The 12,461-nt window shown below is 36.6% G+C and overlaps 1 protein-coding gene across 2 annotated transcripts; it reads left to right on the top strand.

The window, feature by feature from the left end:
- The first annotated feature begins 1,029 nt into the window (after positions 1-1,029).
- pdcb (phosducin b) lies at positions 1,030-12,181 on the top strand. 2 transcript variants are annotated; one of them, XM_036211565.1, is made up of 4 exons: positions 1,030-1,050; positions 10,294-10,355; positions 10,752-10,900; positions 11,084-12,181. In XM_036211565.1, the coding sequence occupies exons 2-4, from the start codon at positions 10,310-10,312 to the stop codon at positions 11,597-11,599; spliced, it is 711 nt and encodes a 236-aa protein (XP_036067458.1). In that variant the 5' UTR covers positions 1,030-1,050; positions 10,294-10,309; the 3' UTR covers positions 11,600-12,181. The 2 variants fall into 2 exon arrangements, with proteins under 2 accessions (XP_036067458.1, XP_024135125.1); XM_024279357.2 differs by lacking the exon at positions 1,030-1,050 and adding an exon at positions 9,175-9,441.
- Positions 12,182-12,461: the final 280 nt, after the last annotated feature.

Here is a 12,461-nt window from a genome sequence, read left to right as displayed (position 1 = left end):
TCAACAAGCCTGACTGGTTTGTGGGGTTCTCAAAGATATGTATCTACAGTCCAAGTGAGGTTCAGCTCTACAGTAGAGCCGAAAACTCTGGTTGAATAGGTTCTGTCAAACCATTTGGGGGCTGAACAGGGGAAACCAGTTCTCTGACCAGTTCTCTGACCAGTTCTCTGCTAACACTCTCTGTAATACAGGTGGTGAACTGTTTGTTGACTTCGGTTAAGGACATTGTTGGCAGCTCCTTAATCCCACCAACATGCCTTCCATGAAGGAAGCAGAGGCTCAGGACTCAGGAGTGGGACGGTTCATCATCCACACTAAATCACAGAGGTAATCAAAAAGAGAAGATGGATGGATGGAGGTTCAAGCTCTATTTCAGTGAAAAATTGTGCTTTAGGAGTTTCTTTTTGCATTTTTCTCATGATTAAAGACATATTTAACACAATTTGAGACTAAAACTGCATTTCTTGGTATTTTTTTCTTGAAATTATTGTGAAAAAGCTTCCAGTTGTTACATGAAATCTACATTTGGTGGGCCACAAGCTCCCTGCTCTGCTCCATTGAGATGCATCCACTTACAGACAAATAGATCCATCAACGTCTTTGTTTTCCTCGTCTAAACTGGCATCTGGCTAAATACCGTACAGCAGGATAGCTCTGATATTATGCCCCAATTTTGTTTGGTTTGCTTGGGGTTGTGAGGAGTTGTAAGCTAGTGGGAGAGAATGTAAACAAAGAGATGATGGGAGATGAATGCAGGCTTACTCTCCCATCAAATTTCTGATGAGCTACAGACAAAATTATGTCACATGATTTTGGTTAAAAATAACATAATTAATAATAATTAAAATACCACTGGGACTGCTTTTAAAATAGATCGAAAGATGATTGGAGTGGGACTTTAAAGCTATTTCATCTGTTGAGTTTTACTTCGGTGTTCTTTGAACTGACATCACTTCCTGTTTGGGAGGAGCAACATTTGTGCAGGTGTTCTCTATCTCATAAATAAATTGCCACCACTTGTTCCTGCATCTTTGATTCTGGCCAAATGACGTGAGACTCTCTCTGCTCATTTTTCCACCGTTATGTATTTTCATTGATGATTTCCAGCATTTGAACAATGGCAGCACCAACATATCTCTCAAAACACCTAAATTGGGATTAATGCAGAGAAATATTTTCGTTAAAGCGTGGCTCCTCTTATCCCCTTGATGCCTATTTATCCAAACTAACTAAAGATAGGCAACTTTTTTTTTTTACAGCAGAAATAAATTCAGGCATGAAGTGGTTAAAAATTGTGATTCTTTATTTTCTGTTTCCGACTCTTCCTCTTCTGCACCCTTCTCCTCAAGTGCTTAACAATCTTAGTGACGTAGAGACTGCATCATTGTTTCTTCATCTGAAATGGACTCCTCCAGTAAAAACAAAAACATAGCTGAGAGGTGAGTTATATTTATGAATGACTGTAATATTTACAACAGTCCCAGACAGAGTAGCTGGATAGGTTAGTGCTTTTACGCACACAAAAAGCATTGTTGTTGAACAAAACATTCAGCTGCATGCATGACGTCGTGGAGACAACAGATAAAAGCAACGTTCACAGATCCTCATATGTAATGAGGCTTTCTCTTTTTTTCTTACTGTTGGAAGAAACAATGATGGGAATGTTATACATTAAATTTCTATTAACTAGATAAACCAGACGGTGACCTCCTGTCTGTCTTTAAAACAAACACAGGGATTAACGGGAATTTGGAAATGCCCAAACTGACCCTCTCGGAAATGGTTCCTGTTAATGCAATGTGGAAAGAGAGATAGACAAAAAAAATGTTTTATTTGGCTGCAAAGACTCACAGCAGTCCAGGAAAACGTTTGTGACAAATGACAGAACAACACACAGCCCATAATCTCTGCTTCACATCTGTGCTCCTAAACTCAGGAGTTATGTGTGCATGTATTTAAAATACCAAGACAAAGAATGAAAAGTGGATTTATTTTGTTGTGTTTTCATAGTTTTTCTTAAAAAGTTTAACAACTGTAATAAAAAAATAAAGTTAATATAATAATCACATATATTTATATAATTTACTTTTAATTTATTTTATATTTTTTTATGTTGCTGGATTTCTAAGTCAGATGTTTAAATTTGTTTAGGAAATCGATCAATCAGGCTGGAGCCATAATCCAATAATGTTAAAGAAATGTATTGATTTTAACTTGTTCATACATTCATTTGGAAAGGAAACATGAAAACAATGAATTGAAAAAAGTAGTGGAAAGATCCTGTTTGTGTCTTTGAACTCTTACTTGGAAAAAGCAAAAAAAAAACACTTTGGTTTCCTTATGAATAATAAATAAGATCCAAAATTCACAACAACATTTTTTTGTCACTTCTTTACTCTTTCTGATCATAAAAAAGGCATTGTGTTGGTCTGATTTAACAATAAAGAAAACAATCATTTTCCTGTGAATAGCTGGCAAATCAATGTCTTTGTGATTTATATTTATGATAGATTTTCCATGTGAAATCACATATGACAGTTTTAATATCCATACTTATAGTGACTTTTATTCACAAAACGTTTTGTAAAAAAAAAAAATCTCACATGTATTAATATATTTTGTAAATATGTTTGTTCTGGTGCAGCTAATCCCAACTGTCATTTTTTTAAATAATTTTTTTAATTGTCTTACATTACAAGTTGCATAACTTCTTTTAAATAGCATCAGCATGTGTGTAAATAAAATGAATAAACATTTACTCCTATTTCTCATCAGTTCTGACAGTAAATAATTCTGTTCTGACTCTATTGTCTTTACTTCATTATAATGGAAACAATTGTTACTCCAGGTAATCCTGGATTATCCATCTGCAGATCTCATTAGGCATTTTTGTTTTGAACAACAAAGCCAATAATTGGAATAAAAATGACAGATGTTTTGGGTGATTTTTTACTTTATTATGCATCCCCAGCTTTATAATTTTACAAGTTGGTGATAATAATGACCACATAAGGAGTTTAGCTAAAAGCTGAGAATTCCCTTTTTTTCACAAATCTGCAGGAGGAAGCAGAAAAATGTCTTGAATCATCTAAACAGACGTATTTCCCAGAATGTAGAAAGAGGAAAAGCTTTTAAAAAAGGCTCATGGATAGAGTAAAGACAGAAAAAAACAGACCTCTGGAGCGCACGATTTCCAGTGAGATTCATTTTCAACGTCACTGTTAGTGTAAGAGACATTTGATTCCTCACTGCGGCAGGAAATGAAAACTCCTGAGCCAGAGAGAAGAAACCTGCTGTTTTTGGACACTCACGTCTGGACTTTCAGACTTATAACGCAATGGCTTGAAGCTGTCATAATATTGGAAGAGGTTTCTAAAGGATGACTATAAAAGATCAAAACAGTAAAAGTGAAGCTTAGCCAAGGAAAGTTACAGTAGGTTTTCCATTTTAAGATCACAAAACCAGTTTAAAAACTAATTAAAGGGGATTTTTTTTATTGTACTTAAAAACCACTATGAGTTAATACCATGAACATTATTGCTGCAAAAGAATATTTTTATTTAAAGATTAGCCCTACAATAGTTTGTATCAAATGTTGGATTAAACTCCCATGAGTTTCAAAACGTCAAAATCAGCACGCCTTAAACTCTTCCATTTCTAATTTTCAATGATGAATTGGTTCCAGCGCTTTATCTAGATGCTTTTACCTTATCTAAGGAATGCAAACACAACTGAGTCACATGAGAAAATCAAGCACACGTACTACTTAGGTTGTAGGAGACACCGCTGCTGAAATACCTGTAAAACTTACTGACAGTTAGAAAAACTGTAGTTCCCGCTCCACACCTTATATTTCCGCCCATTTCTTTGTGACTCAACAATAAGTCATAAAATGTAGCCAGGGTCAGTGTGAAAATACGAAGAGCGTGTCTGAAGCAACACAAATCATCTAACTACAATATGTATATGTGTGGATTATGTAACTATATTAGAGACCTTCTGCTTTTTTTAAAATAACTTCCAATTTATGTGTAGAGTGCGTATGCTGACATATATATGGTATGCAAAACAAACAGGAAGGTATTGGTGAACTCCTTGAAATGCGGAAAGAGGAAGCTTCACAGTTTGTGGCTGCCGCCTGTCTTTTATTGTCAATCCATTTTCATTTAATTGTCAAAAGTAATAAAGATATTAAGCAATATAGCAACAGAGCAAAAATAAATAACAGATTCATTTATATAACAAGTATATGTAAGGGTGGCGCAGTGGTTAGCGCTCTCGCCTCACAGCGAGAAGGCCCCGGTTCAAATCCCGGCTGGGACCTTTCTGTGTGGAGTTTGCATGTTCTCCCCGTGCATGCGTGGGTTTTCACCGGGGACTCCGGCTTCCTCCCACCGTCCTAAAACATGCTTCATAGGTTAATTGGTGACTCTAAATTGCCCCTAGGTGTGAATGTGTGTGTGATTGAGGCCCTGCGACAGAATGGCGACCTGTCCAGGGTGAACCCCGCCTTCACCCATCAGTAGCCAGGATAGGCTCCGGCACCCCCACGACCCCGAAAGGGAAGAAGCGGCCAAGAAGATGGATGGATGGAAGTATATGTAACACAAAATATCTTTTATAACAAGATCTATTTTTTAAACTGTCTTTCATGTTGTTTTCTGGACCTCTAAAAGTCATCTTCTAAAGGCAGAAGACTGACCTCTAGTGATGATTTAAGATGTAAGAAAACTGAACATAAATCTCTCTGTAAACCAATGACTGTACCAAAACAAATATAAAGTCCTCTGAAATGAAACAAAAATCACCTGTTTACGTTAACTTTTTGTGTGTAGAAAAGCATTTCTGCTTTCTAAAACGGAACTATAACAAATCGGATGCTGGTAAAAGGAATTGGATTTTATTTTTTTACCCAAAATTCAAATTGCATCTCAAATGATTGTTTAACCAATTCACACTTAGAATTAGAACAGGGTTTCTGATAATTGTAATTTAATATGAATAAAATAAGAATACTGTCATACTAATGAATTAGACTGTAGTCCTCATACTGAACACAGAAGCACATTTACTTAGTTTGTTAAAAATAGTTTCAAAGTAGTAGTATTGTTTATAAATACGATTTAAATAATGCAATTTGGTTTTGTGTACAGTTTCTGTACAGTTGTTTGGATCAGGGGTCTGCAACCTGAAGCTCTGAGGCACTAGGTTCCACAACCACTCCATGGCTCTCTGATTTAAGAAATTAAAGCAGGTTTTAATTTTAAAAATAGCTGTAAAATAAATATTTAAGTAAACAAACTTAATCTTAATGAATTTATTCATAGACAACAGTACGTACGTCGAACTAACACACTGACAAATTTATGTGCCACGTTCTAAATAGGTTTACAATTATGACTTTTTCAAAATAATGACTTTTATTTTTTTAAGGTATTATTCAAATAAAACATTTTCAAATGAAATGAACACAAATTCCAAATGAGATATTTTTAAATGTTTTGGTAGCATGTTATTTACAAATGTGGAGGCAGAAGATTAAAGGGGCTAAAATTGGATTGCAACTGAATACTGCCGTACATTTTAAAACAGAAAAATATGTAAAACATCCATTTGAATCCTGTTTTTGGCAACCCGTGCTGATCCAGCTATAGAACCTCCAACTGACTTCAATGCTCTGTGTGCCTTTTTAAAGAGTCCAGTAATCCTTTAAGCCAATATAGACGGGACACAGACACATCCACCAAGGTCAGAAGTCAAACGTAGCTTCATGTCCCAGGAAGTACAGGGAGGGTTTGGAGAGCTTTGCACTACCTATTTGCACTGCAGTGACTCAACACTCTTTCAGGGAAAAGCTTGTATTGATGTGTGCAGGGAGTGCAGCGATTTACAACAGGTGAAACTGAGGTTTCTTATCACGTATCCTCCTTTACTGGCTAGTAACTCAAATTTAAACATGTCATGATACGAAATGTATCCCAATATATCTGAGACAGTACAAGACAATATTTCACAATTTTTTAATTATGACTTGAGAAATATCAAACTAATAATATACTTTCCACAGAATTAAAATGGTAAAATACATGTTATTTAATCATCAGATTATTAAGCACTGCAACTGTATCTCCTAAACAAGTTGCTTTTACTCTAGCAAGTTTGTGGTGCTTTTCTTTTGGTAAATTAGGAAATATTTAAGTGGAAAACAAAAGTAAGAATGAACTTCATGTTTGCTTATAAATAATTAATTACATATTGCCTGGCCAGTATTTTAAATTGATAAAAGTATCGCCAAACAAAATATTGCAATATTTCACTGAAACGATATTTTCTTACACTTATATTTTCTTGCTTAAATCTGTTTTTATATAAACCCACATTTTTCGTTTTGCTGCAAAGACTTACTTTGTCAGCTGTGGAGTATACTTTCACATTTGACTGTATTTGACTCCAAAATACTGCATGAGGGTTTCATCAACTCTGTGGCTGCAGGGCATGGTTTTGCGTGAGAGTTGGCACAAGGTCTTTTGTGACTTTTCTGTTTGATATCTAACACTGTGTTGGTCAGTGATGCTGAACTGTTCCGCCTTGATTTTGTGGTTTGTCTAGGTAAACATCAGCCGGCCATGCTGTTTGATGAGAAAGGACAGTTTGCACACCTGCTGATATACTTGGAACTTCTAAATAAGTGCTAGCTTTTGACTATAATACTGTGTCTAACTCTCAGAAATTGAATGTTTTCTTTACCTGGCTTCTTAATTAATGTAGACAATTTAAGTCCAATTTTGAATTTAGAATGCTGATTTTTTTTTTTTTTTTTCGTAATAAAAGGGAGGGCTGTTCATAGTCTTTAATGGACAGAATTTTCAGAGGGTTCATGTTTGTAGCAATGGGATTTCATCTCTGCTCTTTGCAGATGATGTTGTCCTTTTGACCTCATCCAGCCAGGACCTTTAGCATACAGTGAAGTGGTTTGCAGCCAAGAGTGCGTAGGCTGGGATGAGGGTTAGCACAGCTAAGTTCTCGATCAGAAAAAGGTAGTTTGCTCTCTCTGGGTAGGTGGAGTGCTCCTGCCTCAGGTGGAGGAGTTTAAGTATCTTGGGGTCTTGTTCACAAGTGAAGGAAAATCAGAGCAAGAGATCGACAGGCATCCCCCGGTCCATTGTGGTGAAGAGAGAGCTGAGCCAGAGAGTTAAGCTCTCAATTTACCAGTCGATCTTTGTTCCAATACTTACCTGTTGTCATGAGCTCTGGATCATGACCAAGAGATCAAGGTCTCAAATACAAGCGACTTAAATGAGCAGTGGCTAGGTGCTCCCTCAGAGATAGGATGAGAAGCTCGGTCACCTTGAGAGAGCTCAGAGTAGAGCTGCTGCTCCTCCATATTGAGAAGAGCCAATAGGGAGGCATCTGGTCCAAATGCCTCCTGGACGCCTCCCTAGGGAGGTGTTCCAGACATATCCCACTGGGCGAAGGCCCCAGGAAGACACAGGACATGCTGGAGAGACTATGATTCTCAGCTGGAGTGAGAAGGTCTCGTGGTTCCCCCAGAGGAGCTGAAGGAAGTGTCAGGGGAGAGGGAAGTCTGGGCAACTTTGCTCAGACTGCTGCCTCCACAACCAGGTCCCAGATGAACTGGAGAGGATGGATGGATCTCCAACACTGGATTTGTGTGCATGTCTCAGCAACTATATATATATATATGGAGTTATTAATCTCCATTTTGTTTCATTTACCTGAAAGATAATATATACCACATGTTATAGTTTCACTGCACCAAAACATGAGTAACAAAGTAATGAGGGGTTCTATGGTCTAATAATTGTAGTTTATTTACCAAAATTAAAATTTTAGTTTTCTACGTTTCTTCTTTACTGTTAAAAGTATTGTAATTACAGTAATTTGTTACTTTTTAATGTATTACCCTCAATACTGCATATACATGTGAGATTTAATGAGAACGAGATCCTTTTACTGTGTTTACTTTGACTTTTCTTTGAAAATATTTCAATAAATATTACTTTGCTCACTCTTCAAACTAAAGTCAACGTTTTAAACACTCACTTTAAATAATATTTCCACTATCTTTGGGGTCCAGATGACTCCAACCACATATTGATGTGCGATTCCTTCCATGACAAATGTGGACATGGACAGGATTTTATGCCTGCCGTGGACATTAGTGAAACTCAAAAATCAGTGATAAAAAAAAGTTGTCTTGTGGGGTCCAGATGACCCCACTTTTAATGTAAATAAGCCAAAGAGAGCAGAAGGGTCACAAAACAACTGTTTTCAAAGAAGCTGGTACATTTTGATCCGGTTTTCTTATAAGTTACTACTAATTTCAATGCAAAAAACAACCATTTTCTCCAGATACTTTATTCTCTTTAAGCTTTTTGTTAAACTTGTTTTCTGCTATTTTTTCTGTCCGATGTCAAAGGCAAATGGGACTTTGCCTTTGACATCTTCATCAAATTTCACACCTAAATGTGGGAAATTTGCTTTCCGCTTTTGACCCACAACCTTGGGGGAGTGGTTAGCTGCAGACACAGCCATGCTTGAGAACCATTTAGTGGTTTAAACCCCCCGATCCATGCTCTTAATGCTGACTGTCTAACAGGGAGGCACTGCATCCCATTTTTTAGAATATTTGGGATGCCTTGTGGAATTGAACTAAAGACCTTCCAGCCAGCACACTATCACAAGGCTTACCTTTAACTTTTTTTTTTTTACTCTCAAATATATTTTATTACATTTGCTTGCATTAAAAAAACATTTGACTATAGAGTTAATTTAAAATTGAAATACTGGTAGAGGAAGTGTAAAGAGACAACAGTGGAATTGTTCTGAAAATAGTTGTGGAGCACATGACTCAGCATCACAGATGCACCCCACCCGTTGTTGGTGGAGTTATGCGTTTCAAAAGGCTGCTGACGTGTGTTCACTTCCTGTAGCGCTCAGTGCCCGGAGAACTTTACATTCAGACAAGATCACTTTATTGGAAAGTTCATCCCAGGGATATTGAGCTACTTTTTTCAGTTAACTCTTAATGGTCTGTGTGCTAAGTTGCAATGCATCGTCTAAACTCACTCACTAGACTCAGGAACAGTCTCATAATAATACACTGAACTTATATGTTCAAAACGAGTTCTGTCCATATCCTTTTAACTCTTCACATTGTGTAGTCGGACCTTTATCTAGAAGAGGCTTCTAATTCCTGAAGTGAAATCCTCTTAGGATCTGTGCTCTATTTCTGTTTGGTCCATGGGGTCTTTTTTTTTTAAATCTCCATTACACCTATCTCATTGGCTGGAAAAGCCACACGCATGCACAGAGAAACACTCTGTTTGACAAACAGATAGGGCGGTGAAGTGGTTGAGAGCACACCAGTGGATGGTTTGTAATTTACACAAAGGGAGGACTTTACTGTGACTGTGGAAGGTAAGAAGACATATGTTGGATTCAGACAAATGAGCTAAAGCTTGTTTAGATCATGGAAGTAGAATGGTGTTTCCTTTTTTATATATTTATGTGAATTCTGCACAAATTTCAAGTTACAATTGGAAGACTTTTGCAGAAAATTCCGAAGTTTTAAAATGTGATTAGTTGTACAAATGTGAACTGATAGTTTACATTAGAGTTTGCTGTCTTGATGCTGACAGCTTCCGTATGGAACAATTCACCTTTTGTTTAGTACTGATTTAAATCAGGGGAGTCCTGATAAAAAGTTTTAAGTTTGTGTCTTGATAACATAAAAAATAAAGACTTATTTATTAAAGCTTCAGTTGTTGTTGCTATGGAAAATCACTCCGTGGGAATTGGGAGTTAGATGGTGGCCATAAAGATCATTAAACCAGATCAGCATCGTGACTGCAGGCATGGAGGAGGACTACCAGGAAAAGGGCACTTAATCCAATAAGAAATTTGGTTCTACAAAAGTCCCACTGTCAACTGCTCCAAACAAAACTATAGCAGAACTAATAAGACAGCTCCAAGCTGTTAGTTTTATTTGAAAACAGAGAATTTTACCCGCTAATCTGGATGTTTATCTGTATTAACTGCAGCTTTAAGGGATCCTTGAAAGTAAAACTGATCTGTTGCAGTTCTTTAATCCTCTTTCACTGCATTAATTTAATGAAATTTCATGGGACTCCTCCTCTTCCTACTGGATTTGTCTCATAATTTTACGCATTTCTCATTTTGCAAATTAACAAAACAATAATTATCACTTTAACATTATTCTGGATAAATCTGATTGTTTGACTGATGTCTTTATATCTTTTTCTCATAAAGGTAGCTGACCACAAAAATGTCAAACAAACTGATCGAGCTTGAGGAGAATGCGACCCACACAGGTGAGCATTTTTTTTCCTTTAGTACAGCATATGTTCATTGAGGGTGGGTGAGGACATAAAGTACTTGATGTTAGGATTCTTTTGGGGGTGAGAAATAGCAATATTTAATGAGGATGGTTAAAAAAATGGTGAAAGGAAGTTCAGGAATGTGCATTTTAGTGGATGCTCTAATCTTTTTCTTGCGCAACATTTAAGCAATTAGTACACTTCCAGGTTAGGATAATCCTAAAGCAAAACAGGACACATTAGCTGCTGCTGCCAACCCACTTACTACACAGTGTGACTTTCCAAAGAATAATTTAAGTCTCAAGCTTCTTAGAAGGAGAAAAGACTGCATATAACACATCCTATTTGTAAGAAAGAGTAAGAGTAAGCTGCTTTTTAATTTCACCACAGGTCCAAAAGGAGTCATCAATGACTGGAGGAGGTTTAAACTGGAAAGTATGGACCGGGAAAACTTGCCCTCTGCAAAAAAAGAACTGCTGAGACAAATGTCTTCCCCCAATAAATCCAAAGATGACTCCAGAGCAAACCTAAACCGCAAGGTACCACCTATATTTAACTCATTAAAAACAATGCTTTGCTTTTATGTTCTTCTGGTTTAGTAAATACTAGCATAAAAAATAAGATGTTTCAGCAAATAGTTTATTCTTTTTGTTTTACTTTTTACCAAATACCGTGAAATGCATTTATACAAACGTAACTGTTTATTAAATCTATTTTCTTAGATGAGTGTCCAAGAGTATGAGCTGTTAAAGGAGGAGGATGAAGGGTGTCTGAAGAAGTACAGAAGGCAATGCATGGAAGAAATGCACAACAAGCTCAGCTTCGGGCCCAAGTTTGAAGGCGTGCACGATCTGGACAGTGGAGAGGCCTTCCTAGAAGTCATAGAGAAAGAGCATCACAGCACGGTGGTGGTTGTCCACATCTACAAGATTGGTATCAAAGGTTGTGAGCAGCTCAACAGCTGTCTTGACTGCCTGGCAACTGAGTACCCAACTGTAAAGTTCTGCAGGATCGACGCTGTTGCTTCTGGAGCCGCCGAGCGCTTCTCGGATGAATATCTACCTACTCTGCTGGTGTACAAAGCAGGAGAGTTACTTGGGAATTTCCTTTCCTGCACACAGCACCTAAGTGAAGAATTCTTCGCCACAGATGTGGAAACCTTTCTCAATAGCTATGGTCTGCTGCCAGAGAAAGAGCTGCCCAAGCTGGAGGATGAAGAAGAAAATGATGTTGAGTAAATCAAGTGAGGCCACTGTCAGAGAAAAGAAGCTGTGTCAAAGATCCAAGACTGGGAAGATTTATAAATAAAATATGATGAGTATTCGTTATTGCCTTAGCAAATAGGAAATCCATATCATGTTCTCTAGAACTCTAGTTCTGGATCATTCTCTAAAGGAGACACAACAATGGCAGCCTTAAAACACCATATTTGGGAGCTGCTAATTGACTGAAGGATAACAAAGCAACTAAAACAGTTTTATTTTTTAATTTTGTAATTTTAGATCATGTTGCATACTTTGTCTTTGTAAAAAGAATTCATACTTATCTTTTTTTTAGTCTTAGTTGATAGATATTTAATATTGAAAACGATTTAAAAATAGTTTGATTTATTGTTCCTAAATTATCTTGAACGTATTGTACATGTCCCATGTTTCTATGGCATCACTGTAATGTTCTGCTAGAACTTAATACATGAAGGACTGAACTGAACCATAAGAACTTTGATTGTATTTGTTAAAGTAGTGAAGTTGACTGTTGTCTCTGGAGAACATTTATAAGAAACATATCGATCAATAAAATATGACTGAGGACAAAATTCATTTCTGTGTGGTGGATTCTGAAAGTGGGAAATAATTGTTAGAGTGAACAACTTTACAACAACATTACATAACCTGAAGTGATTCTATAGATAATTACAACAAAAGAATCAAATGAGATACTGTAGATGAAGAAGTTTGCTTTTTTAATATATACTATATATGTGTGCTTTTCTTTTAAATTTCAATCAAAATGCAAGATCCAGACATAATTTAATATGATAAAATGTCCACTTTGTAAACATACTACATACTACAAAACTCATGCAATAGGAAAGAATCT

This window comes from Oryzias melastigma, linkage group LG4 (assembly GCF_002922805.2).
Source record: "Oryzias melastigma strain HK-1 linkage group LG4, ASM292280v2, whole genome shotgun sequence".
NCBI classification, from domain to species: domain Eukaryota; kingdom Metazoa; phylum Chordata; class Actinopteri; order Beloniformes; family Adrianichthyidae; genus Oryzias; species Oryzias melastigma.
Note: the sequence above shows the minus strand (reverse complement) of the source record. Positions and strands in the feature narration are given on the sequence as shown.

Bases quoted from the DNA above. Each gene is read 5' to 3' on its own strand.
- pdcb (XM_036211565.1), top strand. From the start codon at position 10,310: ATGTCAAACAAACTGATCGAGCTTGAGGAGAATGCGACCCACACAG. The intron at 10,356-10,751 runs GTGAGCATTTTT...ATTTCACCACAG, and splicing joins GGAGAATGCGACCCACACAG to GTCCAAAAGGAGTCATCAAT. The intron at 10,901-11,083 runs GTACCACCTATA...CTATTTTCTTAG, and splicing joins GAGCAAACCTAAACCGCAAG to ATGAGTGTCCAAGAGTATGA.